Below are 15,385 nucleotides of genomic sequence, written 5' to 3'. Positions count from 1 at the left end.
AGGGATCGGCGGTAGCGTCAAGGAGGCGGAGCAGGAGTTCGTGAGGCCTATAAAGGCCCAGCCGGTGCAGCTGCAGCAGGGAGGCAAAAAAGAGGTAGAAAGAAATCGAACGGTGACATCACAGCCAAGGGGGTAAGTAGTTTTTCTTTTTTCTTTTCTATATCAGTAAGTAACATTCAGCATTATTGTTGCCAAATTAAGTTAATCTCAGGGTTAAGTCATAGCAGGACAGCTCGGACATGTGTTATTCTCCTCCTGTACTGTGGGGGAAGTCAGGGACGCTTCCAGTGTCCCTGATGACTACGTGTGCGGGAAATGTATCCGCCTCCAGCTCCTAACGAACCGCATTGCGGCACTGGAGCTGCGGGTGGATTCACTCTGGAGCATCCACGATGCTGAGAATGACGTGAATAGCACGTCTAACGAGTTGGTCTCACCGCAGGTAAAGGGTACTCAGCCAGATAGTAAATGGGTGACCAGCAGGAAGAGCAGTGCAAGGAAGGTAGTGCAGGGGTCCCCTGTGGTCATCCCCTTGCAAAACAGATACATCGCTTTGGGTACTGTTGAGGGGGATAACTCATCAGGGGGGAGCAGCAGCAGCCAAGTTCATGGCACTGTAGGTGGCTCTGCTGCACAGGAGGGCAGGAAAAAGAGTGGGAGAGCTATAGTGATAGGGGATTCAATTGTAAGGGGAATAGATAGGCGTTTTTGCGGCCGCAACCGAGACTCCAGGATGGTATGTTGCCTCCCTGGTGCAAGGGTCAAGGATGTCTCTGAGCGGGTGCAGGACATTCTGAAAATGGAGAGGAAAGAGCCAGTTGTCGTGGTGCACATAGGTACCAACCATATAGGTAAAAAACGGGATACGGTCCTACGAGACGAATTTAGGGAGCTAGGAGCTAAATTTAAAAAGTGGGACCTCAAAGTAGTAATCTCAGGATTGCTACCAGTGCTACGTGCTAGTCAGAGTAAGAATCGCAGGATAGCTCAGATGAATACGTGGCTTGAGGAGTGGTGCAGAAGGGAGGGTTTCAAATTCCTGGAACATTGGAACCGGTTCTGGGGGAGGTGGGACCAGCACAAACCGGATGTTCTGCACCTGGGCAGGACCGGCACCAATGTCCAAGGGGGAGTGTTTGCTAGTGCTGTTGGGGAGGAGTTAAACTAATATGGCAGGGGGATGGGAATCTATGCAGGGAGACAGAGGGAAATAAAATGGAGGCAGGAGCAAAAGATAGAAAGGAGATTAGTAAAAGTGGAGGGCAGAGAAACCCAAGGCAAAAAACAAAAAGGGCCACATTACAGCAAAATTCTAAAGGAGCAAAGTGTGTTAAAAAGACGAGCCTGAAGGCTCTGTGCCTCAATGCGAGGAGTATTCGGAATAAGGTGGACGAATTAACTGCGCAGGCAGCAGTTAATGGATAGGATGTAATTGGCATCACGGAGACATGGCTCCAGGGTGACCAAGGCTGGGAACTCAACATCCAGGGGTATTCAACATTTAGGAAGGATAGGCAGAGAGGAAAAGGAGGCGGGGTGGCGTTGCTGGTTAAAGAGGAAATTAATGCAATAGTAAGGAGGGACATTAGCCTGGATGATGTGGAATCGGTATGGGTGGAGCTGCGGAATACCAAAGGGCAGAAAATGCTCGTGGGAGTTGTGTACAGACCACCAAACAGTAGTAGTGAGGTTGGGGACAGCATCAAACAAGAAATAAGGGATGTGTGCAATAAAGGTACAGCAGTTATCATGGGCGACTTTAATCTACATATCGATTGGGCTAACCAAACTGGTAGCAATGCGGTGGAAGAGGATTTCCTACAGTGTATTATGGATGGTTTTCGAGATCAGTATGTCGAGGAACCAACTAGAGAGCTGGCCATCCTAGACTGGGTGATGTGTAATGAGAAGGGACTAATTAGCAATCCTGTTGTGCAAGGCCCCTTGGGGAAGAGTGACCATAATATGGTTGAATTCTTTATTAAGATGGAGAGTGACACGGTTAATTCAGAAACTAGGGTCCTGAACTTAAGGAAAGGTAACTTTGACGGTATGAGGCGTGAATTGGCTAGAATAGACTGACAAAGGACACTGAAGGGGTTGATGGTGGATAAGCAATGGCAAACATTTAAAGATCACATGGATGAACTTCAGCCATTGTACATCCCTGTCTGGAGTAAAAATAAAACGGGGAAGATGGCTTAACCGTGGCTAACGAGGGAAATTAAGGATAGTGTTAAAACCAAGGAAGAGGCATATAAATTGGCCAAAAAAAGCAACAAACCTGAGGACTGGGAGAAATTTAGAATTCAACAGAGGAGGACTAGGGGTTTAATTAAGAGGGGGAAAATAGAATACGAGAGGAAGCTTGCAGGGAACATAAAAACTGACTGCAAAAGCTTCTATAAATATGTGAAAAGAAAAAGATTAGTGAAGACAAACGTAGGTCCCTTGTAGTCGGATTCAGGTGAATTTATCATGGGGAACAAAGAAATGGCAGACCAATTGAACAAATACTTTGGTTCTGACTTCACAAAGGAAGACACAAATAACCTTCCGAATGAAAGGGGTCAATGGGTCCAGTGAGAAGGAGGAACTGAAGGATATTATTAGGTGGGAAATTGATGGGATTGTAGGCCAATAAATCCCCGGGGCCTGATAGTCTGCATCCCAGAGTACTTAAGGAAGTGGCCCTAGAAATAGTGGATACATTGGTGGTCATTTTTCAACAGTTTATCGACTCTCTGGATCAGTTCCTGTAGACTGGAGGGTAGCTAATGTAACACCACTTTTTTAAAAAAAAGGAGGGAGAGAGAAAACGGGTAATTATAGACCTGTTAGCCTGACATCAGCAGTGGGGAAAATGTTGGAATCAATCATTAAGGACGAAATAGCAGCGCTTTTGGAAAGCAGTGACAGGATCGGTCCAAGTCAGCATGGATTTATGAAAGGGAAATCATGCTCGACGAATCTTCTGGAATCTTTTGAGGATGTAACTAGCAGAGTGGACAAGGGAGAACCAGTGGATGTGTGGTGTATTTGGACTTCCAAAAGGCTTTTGACAAAGTCCCGCACAAGAGATTGGTGTGCAAAATCAAAGCGCATGGTATTGGGGGTAATGTACTGACGTGGATGGAGAACTGGTTGGCAGACAGGAAGCAGAGAGTCGGGATAAATGGGTCCTTTTCAGAATGGCAGGCACTGACTAGTGGAGTGCCGCAGGGCTCAGTGCTGGAACCCCAGCTCTTTACAATATACATTAACGATTTAGATGAAGGAATTGAGTGTAATATCTCCAAGTTTGCAGATGACACTAAACTGGGTGGCGGTGTGAGCTGTGAGCAGGACGCCAAGAAGCTGCAGGGTGACTTGAACAGGTTAGGTGAGTGGGCAAATGCATGGCAGATGCAGTATAATGTGGATAAATGTGAGGTTATCCATTTTGGGGGCAAAAACACAAAGGCAGAATGTTATCTGAATGGCGGCAGATTAGGAAAAGGGGAGGTGCAACAAGACCTGGGTGTCATGGTTCATCAGTCATTGAAAGTTGGCATGCAGGTACAGCAGGCGGTGAAGAAGGCAAATGGTATGTTGGCCTTCATAGTTAGGGGATTTGAGTATAGGAACAGGGAGGTCTTACTGCAGTTGTACAGGGCCTTAGTGAGGCCTCACTTGGAATATTGTGTTCAGTTTTGGTCTCCTAATCTGAGGAAGGACGTTCTTGCTATTGAGGGCGTGCAGCAAAGGTTCACCAGACTGATTCCAGGGATGGCTAGCCTGTCATATGAGGCGAGACTGGATCAACTGGGCCTTTATATACTGGAGTTTAGAAGGATGAGAGGGGATCTCATAGAAACGTGTAAGATTCTGACGGGACTGGACAGGTTAGATGCGGGAAGCATGTTCCCGATGTTGGGGAAATCCAGAACCAGGGACATAGTCTTAGGATAAGGGGTAGGCCATTTAGGACTGAGATGAGGAAAAACTTCTTCACTCAGAGCGTTGTTAACCTGTGAAATTCCCTGCCGCAGAGAGTTGTTGATGCCAGTTCATTGGATATATTCAAGAGGGAGTTAGATATGGCCCTTACGGCTAAAGGGATCAAGGGGTATGGAGAGAAAGCAGGACAGGGGTACTGGGGGAATGATCAGCCATTATCTTCTTGAATGGCGGTGCAGGCTCGAAGTTCCGAATGGCCTACTCCTGCACCTATTTTCTATGTTTCTATTGCCTGGACTGGGGAATTTTAGCTATGAGGGAAAATTGGATAGGCTGGGGTTGTTTTCTTTGGAACAGAGGAAGCTGAGGGGAGACCTAATTGAGGTGTATAAAATTGAAGGGCCTAGATGGAGTGGATTGGAAGGACCTATGTCCCTTAGCAGGAGGGGCATAGATTTATAGTAACTGGTAGGAGGTTTAGAGGGGATTTGAGGAGAATCTTTTTCACCCAGTGTATGGTCGGGGCCTGGAACTCACTGCCTGAAAGGGTGGTAGAGGCAGAAACCCTCATAGTATTTAAAAAGTACCTGGATATGCATTTGAAGGGCCCAAGTTTCCACATGATTTGCGCCTGATTTTTAGGTGGATTTTTAGAAAAGCAACTGGTGGAGAACGGACTATCTTAGAAATCGCAATTCTCCACATTATTTTTTCTGCAGTTCTAGTCAGGTAGAACAGTTCTACTTTGGAACAGAATTTTTTCTTCAAAAGGGGGCGTGTCCGGCCACTGACGCCTGATTTCAAAGTTTCCACAGTGAAAACGTACTCCAAACTAACTTAGAATGGAGCAAGTGAAGATTTTTGTAGAACTGAAAAAACCTTGTCTACACATAAAAAAAATCAGGCGCAGGTTACAAATTAGGCATCCAGAACGAGGTGGAGGGGGGGGGGGGGGGAAGGGAAGTAATTAAATTCTACAATAAATCCTTAGTTATACTTATACAAGTATTATACAAATAAATCCAACCTGAATAAACATTTATAAGCAAAGAAAAGATTAAATAAACCATGTTCCTACCTGTGTGAAAGTTCTTCAGACAGGCCTTTAGGAAGCGGTTTGCCGTCGGGACCGAAGGCTGAACGGGCCGGGCCCGAGATTTCGGGCAGGGCCCGACCCCAGCACCCAGAGGTAGGTGGCGTTGGGTCGGGTCGGGGAGAGAGGGAGGGAGGGAGGTCAGGTCGGGGGGGAGGGAGGTCAGGTCGGGGGGGAGGGAGGTCAGGTCGGGGGGGAGGGAGGTCAGGTCGGGGGGGAGGGAGGTCAGGTCGGGGGGGAGGGAGGTCAGGTCGGGGAGAGGGAGGTCAGGTCGGGGAGGGGGGAGTCAAGTCGGATCCAGTCCGGGGGCAAGAGTAGAGTCGGGTGGGAGCCGCAGACACGTCGAGTCGGGTCCGGTCTGGCGGGGGGGAAGCAGAAGCGGCAGCGACAGGCGGGTCGAGTCGGGTCCGGTCCGGTGGGGGGGGGGCGGAAGCAGGAGCGGCAGCGACATGCGGGTCGAGTCTGGTCCGGTCCGGTGAGGGGGGAGTGGGGGGGGGGGGGGGGGGAGTCGGCAGGAAGCAGGAGCTGGCCGTGGGAGGAGCCTTATTCACGCAGCCCCAGTGAGGCCATTCGGCCAGGGCTAGGGGCTGCGTGCTTTGGGCCCCTCCCACACAGTTTCGGGCGCATGGAGCTACTGCACTTGCGTGCCCACTGTAGCGTGCATGTGCAGAGCTCCCGGCACTGTTTTCGGCGCAGGGTCCTAGCTCCGCCCCCTACAGCTCCTGCTGCGCCGCGCCGAGGGCCAGAGGACCTGCAGGGAGGTGGAGAATACGGGGAGGGTTTTTTTAGGCGCACTTTGTGGCACGAAAAACGGGCGCCCAGCTTGGAGGGGCGCCCGTTTTTTTATCGTGTGGAAACTTGGGCCCGAAGTGCCGTAACCTACATGGCTATGGACCAAGAGCTGAAAAGTGGGATTAGCCCTTTGTTGGCTGGCACGGACACGATGGGCCGAATGGCCTCGTGCTGTAATTTTCTATGAGGGTCCAAATAGGCTATTCTTGTCCCTATGGGGCCAAGTTTCGGCCTGAGTTGCTCCTGTTTTTTTGGAGCAACTGGTTTAGAATGGAGTATCTTAGAAATTGCAATTCTCGGCATTTAGTTTGCTCCAGTTCTAGTCAGTTAGAACAGTTTCACTTTGGAACAGAATTATTTTTTCAAAAGGGGACGTGTCCGGCCACTTACGCCTGTTTTCAAAGTTTAGACAGTGAAAACTTATGCCAAACTAACTTGGAATGGAGTAAGTGAAAAAACCTTGTCTACGCTTGGAAAATCAGGCGTAGGTTACAAATTAGGCGTAGGGAATGCGGGGGGGTGGGGGGGAAGTGCGTAGGGAAAAGAAGTCATTAAATTCTACAATCATTCAGCAGTCATACTTATAAAGATCTAACCTGAATAAAAATTTATAAGCAAAGAAAAGATTAAATAATCCATGTTCCTACCTGTGTGAAACAGCAGCAGCCTTCGAGCTGCTGTGCTTCAGGCAGGCCTTTCATGTTGGAGACAGGCAGGGGTGGCGTCAGTGTCTCGACGGCAGCCCCAACAGCGGCAGCAAGCAGCCTTCGAGCTGCGGTGTTTCAGGCAGGCCTTCCTTTCGTCAGTGGCTGGCCGGCAGCCGAAGAAGCAACATGCACGCAGCCTTCGAAGGGGGTTGAGGCCATTCGGCCATGCGATAGGGGCAGCATAAGTGGCTGGCCGGCAGCCGAAGAAACAACACGCACGCAGCTTTCGAAGGGGGTTGAGGCCATGCGATAGGGGCAGCGTCAGTGGCTGGCCAGCAGCCGAAGAAGCAACACGCACGCAGCGTGGCTCGATGGCAGCTGAAGATACAGCAAGCAGCCTTCGAGCTGTGAGTGTACTGAGGCCATTTGGCCAGGGAGAGGCAGCCACATACAGTTTTAAACTTAAATTTGCAGAATGGGTGCTGCATTTTCAACACCACGTATTATGCAATGGTTCGCCATCAATTCACTGCATAGGAGAGAATTGATTAGAGCTCACCGCACCAGGAATGTCGTAGCCTGTAGGTTGGTGGGCAGGAGACCTTACCACGTCGACAATATCGAGCCAGGCACTCGTACCTGGACATGAGCGAGGCTGATTGTGTCAAAAGGCTACGTTTCCGCAGAGAAGTTGTCGCTGAGATCTGTGATTTGCTGAGAGCAGATTTGCAGCCCAGAAGCAGAACGCCAACTGCCCTGTCTGTTGCAGTGAAGGTAACAGCTGCACTTTCTTTCTTTGCCTCGAGATTGTTTCAGGCTACAACTGGAGATGTGTGTGCATCTCTCAATGTGCAATACATGGCTGCATTTACCAGGTCACGGCTGCACTATATGCGCGAAGGAATGACTTCATCAATTTCCCAATGACCGCACAAGCGATCCATGAGAGGGCTGTGGACTTCTTCAGGATTGCTGGCTTCCCAAAGGTACAGGGCTGCATTGATTGTACCCACATAGCCTTGCAAGCACCTGTGGAGGATTCTGAGCAGTACCGAAATAGGAAAGATTTCCACTCTTATCAATGTGCAGCTCGTGTGTGACGACAAGCAGCGCATCATGTCAGTTGATGCGAGATACCCTGGCAGCACCCACGATGCGTTCATCCTACGCGACAGCGTTATATCTGACATGTTTGAGCAGCAGCCAGAAGGGCAGAGCTGGCTACTGGGAGACAAAGGGTACGGCCTGACCACCTGGCTCATGGCGCCCCTACGCATGACACGGACAGAAGCTGACCGTCAATACAACATGGCGCACATTGCGACGCACAGCATCATTGAGAGGACCGTTGGCATATTGAAACAGCGATTCTGATGCCTGGACCATTCTGGAGGACAGTTGCTATACTCTCCTCAGATTGTCGGTCACTTCACTGTTGTGTGCGGCATGTTTCATAACTTAGCCATCATGAGGCAGCAGGAGCTGGTAGTGGAATCAGAAGACCTACATGAGGGTCCAGTGCATAATAATATATTACGGAACAGCAGAATGTGGATGATGACGACGATCAGAAAAGCATGCAAGTGCCTGATGCCGGAGCACAAGGTCGGAGGAGGGCCGAGCCTTGCGCCAGCAGCTCATCCGTGAACGCTTCAACTACTGATGCCTGAGGGCTCTGCGACCGCTGTTGCGCATGGATATGTTTATTCTTTGCAGTTGTTCCTACGTTGTGTTGTGTTAATGGAACATGAAACAGTTTTAATGAAAAAATATTTTATTGAAAAGTTAACGTCACTGAAATAAAATATTTGTTGTATCAAACTATACTTTTTATTATGACTCTTGAAGATCACTTAAAAACTTGTAAAGTTACAAAACAATCGCAATGTGAAAAATCTTACACTCTTAAGATCACTTAAACTTCAAGATCACTTTTTAGATGCAAAGTTAAATAAGTTACAGAATGTGAGAGCATTTACACTATAAGATCACTTGAAAACCCTGAGAAAACACTTATAAATTGTAAAGTTACAAAACTTACAAAACAGTTTGAATGTGAAAAATCTTACACTCTGAAGAACACTTAACTTCAGGATCACCTTTTAGGTGCAAAATTAAATAGAATACAAAATGTGAGAGCATTTACACTATAAGATCACTTAAAAACCATAAGATCACTTAAGTTGTAAAGTTACAAAACTTACAAAACAATTTCAATTTGAAAAACACTACTACAGCTACATCAAGAACAAGAACAAAAGCAGCAAAGAAAGGCTGCAACCATGTCTCATCCATATCTCAGTGAATGTTCACTTCTTCATGGGGGTGTCATTTGATTGGCCGGGCTGTGTGCCCTTATTGCAGTAGCTACCTCAACCAGGCCCTCCCTGACGGCCTGTGCCAACACTTGCATGCCCTCCCTGATAGCCCGTGCCGTCATTTGCATGCCCTCCCTGACGGCCTGTGCCATCAATTGCACTCCCTCGGACATTCCCTCCCTAAGTTCCCGTGCCTTACTGCTATTTCTCCCGTCAGGACCGTCAACTCTTCACCCACTGCACTGATGCCACCGATGAGTGATCGGGTAAGCTCATTGGTCTCCATACCCAATGCCACAACCTAAGCCGCATCTGTTGCACACTGCATCTCAGGGGAGTGTGTCTCCAATCTCCTTCTCCTAGGTCTGCCTCGTGGCACCACTACACTGGGAGGCGCGGGCACGGACGGTGGGACGCTCGGTGTTGCAAGCAGCACCACTACACAGGGAGGCGCGGGCTGGGACTGTGGGGCGCTCGGTGTTCCAGACGGCAGAATTAGAGGGAGAGGCTCGGGCTGGAATGGTGGGATGCTCTGTGTTGCAGACGGCAGAACTAGAGGGAGAGGCTCGGGCTGGAACGGTAGGACGCGCTGTGTTGCAGACGGCAGTACTAGAGAGAGAGGCTCGGGCTGGGATGGTGGGACGCTCGGTGTTCCAGACGAGAGCATTCGAGTGCGAGCCGTGGGCTGGGATGTTGGACGAATGGGTGTAAACTGCTCCATGATATCAGCAGCAGCACTGGGACCCGCAGTGTCTGAATCAAAACCATAGTAGGTGGAACCAGAACCTATGCGAGAGGGAGGCACAGGCTCGGGCGGTAGTGCACTGACTGTAGAATGCTGCATTATACCAGCAGCACCACTGGGACCCGCAACATCAGAATCAAAACCATGGAAGGTAGAACCAAGACCTATGCTAGGGGTTGAAACTCTGATACCCCTTGATGGGGGCTCATAAACATTAATTTGGAAGCTCTCCCCTGCAGATATTTCAGTCATCGCTGCCATCATCCAGTCTGGTTCGTCCGCAGCTGGTTGTACTGGTTCTTGTTTTGTACCCTCAGGATCCTCAGGGTTGGCAGCAGCAGCAGCAGCAGCATCATCATGTTCTGCAAAATACATCAGAACAGTCAAATGTTTAACAGCAAGGGAGGGGACCGGATGGGTGGCATGAGTACTCTCACACATAGCAGGTTAGGCAGCAGGTTGATTTTAAAGGGCCACGATGCATTTTCAGGACTTGCCCTCTTCCTCGCGTGCGGGCCCAGCTTGTGCTGTACTGATTGCTTTTCTCCATGTACGACTCATCGTAGCAGCTACCCTTTGTTCCAAGGGTGTCAGTGGATGCGGATTGGGCATGCCTCCTCTTGTCCGAGTTGCCTCCCTTTTGTTGTGGGCCAATTTTTTCTGCAAAGAGTAAAATATAACTTTTTACAGAGTGTGTCAGTCTGCAAGGTGGGACATACAGATAGCCAGGTTACAATTACGATTCAATTAAAAATGGGAAATATTACTTACACTAACTACTTGACCAAGGTCGTGCCATTTCTTTTTACACTGGCTTCCAGATCTCATGGTATGTACCACTGCGCAGTAATCTTCTGCAACTTGGTTCTAGCGTTTCTTCATTTCTTTTGGTGGCACTTTTATGCGACCTCTGTTGCTTGATATCTAGCTCCTGCCATCTCTGCTCAATTACGTTGACTAATATCTCCACTTTCTCATGTAAGAAATTCTTTGTTCCTGGTGGACGTTGATCCATTGCAAAGTTGAATTGGCACTCTTATTTCTCAAAACACACAGTCCTTACTTTGCATGCACCAATGCAGCACCGGTTCTGCAAGTTTAACAGTGAAAAGCTGAACTCACTGATTTCTGCAGGTGATTTATTCAACAGTGCTGCTAAAAGCACTCCCTCACTCACAAAAATTAAATCACAAGCCTTTCCAGGGGTCCAAGAGACAAATCTTCACTTTTCCTCCAGTCCCTTTAAAAATGGCCGAGTGCCAATGTTTGTTTCACACTGCACGTGCGCACACGTTCCAATGCGCACGCGCAGGGTTGCCGGCACGACGTTGCCTCATTTGAATTAGACCCGTTCTCCCCCTCCCCCCCCCCCCCCCCCCCCACTGCTTACAGAATCGGCGCGAGTGTCTGGCTCCGCCCCCCGCTGTGATCTGCGCGCTGCACCAAGCTGGCTTAGAGCTCCGAGGAGCCGGAGAATCTCGCAGTTTTTTTTCCTGCGCACTTTTGGGCGCGAAGAACTTCGGCCCTATGTGTCAGAAGGCTGGCAGTATTTTTAATCTTGGTGTATAGCTGCTGAATTTTTGCAAAACAAAATTTCACTTGTGGCTTTCGTGGATAATCTGTAACATGTATAATAACTTTAAATAATATGTAATTGTGACTGCTATTACCTTTTGTGCAGATTGAATATGCTGAGTTTTGCAAATTATTAGATAGAAGTATTTTCTTAATGCAAACCTATATGACATCTTGTGTATGTTTTAATTCTCAGTTTTTAATGCCAATGAAATGTACATTGGGATAAAATACACTAGTTTTATATCTATTGATGTATCTCCTGTGGTGTTTCTCACTGAGTGAAATGATATAGTAGAGGTTTGTGAGATTGCAAAGTAATTGGATTGTGGTTTTATTTGGCTCGGGATCCAATCACAAGAGCACGGCCACTTTCTTTGCCCTTCAGAAACACTTGAAGTGTGAATGATGCTATGTTAATATATGAATATAGATATTAGGCTTGGGCATTAGAGAACTGGTTAACTTTGTGACCAATTTTGTACAGAAGTTCTATTTGGCATTTAACTACTGCACAGTGGAAGGTGGTTCACCTGTGTTGTGTGGCATTCTCAAATCTACAACTTGCAGCACAGACACAGGCCATTCGGTCCAACTGATCCATGCAAGTGTTTGCTCCACATGAGACTCCTCCCTTCTTACTTTATATCGTTCTATTCCTTTCTCCCTCGTGTCACGCTTCCCCTTTAAATGCATCTATACTATTCGCCTCAACCACTCCATGTGGTAGTAAGTTCCAAATTCTCACCACTCTGAGTGAAGGAGCTTCTCCTGAATTCCTTTATTGGATTTATTATTGACTATCTTGTGTTTATGGCCCGTAGTTTTGGACTCTCCCACAAGTGAAAACATCTCTACGCCTACCCTATCAATCCCCATCATTTAAAGACCACTATGAGATCACTTCTCTTTTCGAGATAATTATCTTTCCTGATAGCTGTACCTTCTCCGTTCTGGTATCATCCTTGTAAATCGTTTTTGCACTCTCCAGCTATATCCTTTTGATAATATTCTCTGACTTGTTCTCTGAGGCAGAATAATGCAGCCAACCTTTGGCAGTAGTCAAAGTGCAAGATAAATTTCAAGAGTATTATAATTTATAATTGATTTTTGTACATTTTTTTTGGTAGTAAAATTGGCGAGGAACAATCAGCAGAAGATGCAGAGGATGGACCTCCAGAACTACTGGTAGGTCTCTGTACAAGATATAGCAACTAGGAATATCGAAACAGGAGTAAGCCTTTCAGCCCCTAGGGCCTGCTCTAACATTCAAACATAAGCTGCACATCAACTCCATGTTCCCTCCTTAGTTTCATATCTCTCTTATCTAACAAAAATATCTATCTCAGTGTTGAAAATTCCAATTGACTCCCAGAATCCACAGCCTTTTGGGGGCGAGAATTCCAAATTTCCACCTTTGTGTGAAAAATTGCTTCCTGATTTTGCCTGAAATGGCCTAGCTCTAATAAGATTAGGGTTGGGCGGAGGCAAGGTCGGCAGCCCAAGGCGGGGACGAGGTCGGTGGCGGCCTGAGGCGGGTGGGAGAAGTCGGCGGCGGCCCGAGGCGCAGTCCGGATTCCAGAACATTTTCCGGATTCTGGACGACCCCGCAACGGATCGTCCCGGATTCCGAAACTCCGGATTCTCGACGCTATACCTGTATTACAATCAGTTTTTAAATTCTTTTCCTTGTGGAATTTTGTTATCCTTTCCACATGGAAAGTATGTTGTAAACAGGTATGTCAATAACTATTAAATTGTCATCTCAGTACTTGTTAGCATCATAGAATGATACAGCAGGAGGAGGCCATTTGGCCCATCAATCCTCTGTCGGCTCTTTGGTAGAGCTATCCAATTCGTCCCACTCCCCTGCTCTTTCCCCATAGCTCAGCATTTTTTTTCCTTTTCAAGTATTTATCCAAACCCCCTTTGAAAGTTATTACTGAATCTGTTTCCACCACCCTTTCAGGCAGTGCATTTGAGATCATCATAACTCGCTGGGTAAAATTTTTTATTCCTCATGCCGCCTCTAGTTCTTCTAATTGTATTAAATCTGAGTCCTCTGATCACCAACCCTTCTGCCACTGGAAACAATTTCTCCTTATTTACACTCATCAAAACCCTTCAAAAATTTTGAACGCCTTTATCAAATCTCCCCTTAACCTTCTCTGCTCGAAGGAGAACAATTTCAGTTTTTATACTTTCTCTACGTAACTGAAGTATTTCATCCCTGGTACCATTTTAGTAAATCTCCTCTGCACACTCTCTAAAGCCTTGACATCCTTCCTAAAGTGTGGTGCCCAGAATTGGCCACAATACTTCAGCTAGGCCTTAACCAGTGTTTTATACAGTTTTAACATCCTTGTACTATATGCCTCTATTTATAAAGCCAAGGATCCCGTATACCTTTTTAATCACCAACACCTTTTCAACTTGTCCTGCCACCTTCAAAGACTTGTGTACATACACCCCCAGGGGTCTCTGTTCCTGTATCTGCTTGAAAATTGTACCATTTAGTTTATATTACCTCTGCCTCATTCTTCCTGACAAAATGAATCACTTCACTCTTTATTAAATTTCATCTGCCATGTGTCTTCCCATTTCGCCAGTCTCTCTATGTCCCCCTGAAGTATGTTACTATCCTTCTCACTGTTTACTACATTTCCGAGTTTTATATCCTCTGCAAACTTTGAAATTATGCCTCGTTATACCCAAGTCCAGGTCATTAATATTTATATATCAAAAAGAGCAGTGGTCCCAACACCAACCCTTCCAGTTTAAAAAGCAACCATTCACCACTACACTCTGCTTATTGTCCCTTCGTCAATTTCATATCCATGCAGTAACTGCCCCTTTAATCTCATGGGCTTCAATTTTGCGAACAAGTCTATTATGTGGTACTTTATCAGATACCTTTTGAAAATCCATATACACAACATCAACCACGCTACCCTCATCCAACCTCTCCGTTACTTCATCAAAGAGTGTGATCACTTTAATCAAACACGATTTGCCTTTAACAAATCTGTATTGGCTTTCATTTACTAATGCATATTTTTTCAAGTACCAATTAATTTTGTCTCTTTTAACGTCTCTCAAGTTTCCCCTCCAATGATGTTGAGCTGATTGGCCTGTTTATCCCTCTCCCCCTTTTAGTGCAGGGATGTAACATTTACAATCCTCTGGCACGACTCCCACATCCGATTGGAAGATTGTGGCCAGAGCCTCCATAATTTCCACTCTTCCTTCCATCTGCACACTGATTGGGTGACTGCTATTTTGAACACCGCCAAACTTTAAGTACCTCTTTTTTCCAGCTCCTTTACTGCTGTATTGGCAGCATCCTCTTTAGTGAAGTCCGATGCAAAGTACTTATTTAGTACTTCAGCCATGCCCTCTGCCTCCATAAGATCTCCTTTTTGGTACCTAATTGGCCACACCCTTCCATTGACTACCCTTTTATTATTTATATGTTTAGAAAGTTTGAGCCACCCAGGTTCTGTTTCAATTATTAATGTTTCAATATGTTAATGGAGTGTAGATGTTTCATCATAGACATTTCAACACTGAAGGAGGCCATTCATGTCTGTATTGGTGCTCGCTCCTTAACAGGAGCTATTTAATTTAACTTCTGCCCTCTTTATCTCTTCACCTCCCTTCTCCTCCATGTCCTTTTATTCCCATTTTTGAATAATTATCCAGTCGTTTTTAAATGATGCATGACTTTTAACGTTCTGTATAGGGAAAATAAATTATTGTAACTTGCCCCTTCATTCTTGAAGTGATAATCTAGAGTCTATGCCTCCTCATTATCAAAATGCCAATCATTGGAATCAATCCTTCTCTATTGTCAATATCTTATTCTTGGTGTAACTCAAATGAATCTTCACTGTGCCCTTTCTGGCGCAAGTTGGCTGCTGCTTTTCCCACATTACAACAGTGATTACACACCAAAAGTACTTCAATGGCTGTAAAGCGCTCTGAGACGTCCGGTGGCCATGAAAGACACTATATAAATGCAAGTCTTTTTTCCCTGGCACTAATATCTTGCTTATAATAAGGAAACACCAAATAATACATGACCGGATCCCACAGGCAGTAATGAGATGATTGATTGGGCAATCTTTTTCATGGTGTTGGTTGAGTAAGAAATGTTGGCCAGGACACTGGGAGAACTCCTTGCTCCTCTTCAAACAGTGCTTTTAATATGCTCTTGAACCACTAACATCTCATCCAAAGGATAGAATCTCTACTAACTTAGCACTGGAGTGACAGC

At 46.5% G+C, this 15,385-nt stretch overlaps 1 protein-coding gene across 1 annotated transcript in view; it reads left to right on the top strand.

The window, feature by feature from the left end:
• The window catches only part of LOC139276245 (histone-binding protein RBBP7), a 61,670-nt gene that overhangs the window by 44,768 nt on the left and 1,517 nt on the right, over positions 1-15,385 (top strand). Inside the window, exon 10 of the mRNA XM_070893951.1 lies at positions 12,240-12,297. Within this exon, the coding sequence (XP_070750052.1) occupies positions 12,240-12,297 (58 nt within the window). The remainder of the gene's footprint in view (positions 1-12,239; positions 12,298-15,385) is intronic.

This window comes from Pristiophorus japonicus, chromosome 11, assembly GCF_044704955.1.
Source record: "Pristiophorus japonicus isolate sPriJap1 chromosome 11, sPriJap1.hap1, whole genome shotgun sequence".
In the NCBI taxonomy this organism is placed as follows: domain Eukaryota; kingdom Metazoa; phylum Chordata; class Chondrichthyes; family Pristiophoridae; genus Pristiophorus; species Pristiophorus japonicus.
Note: the sequence above shows the minus strand (reverse complement) of the source record. Positions and strands in the feature narration are given on the sequence as shown.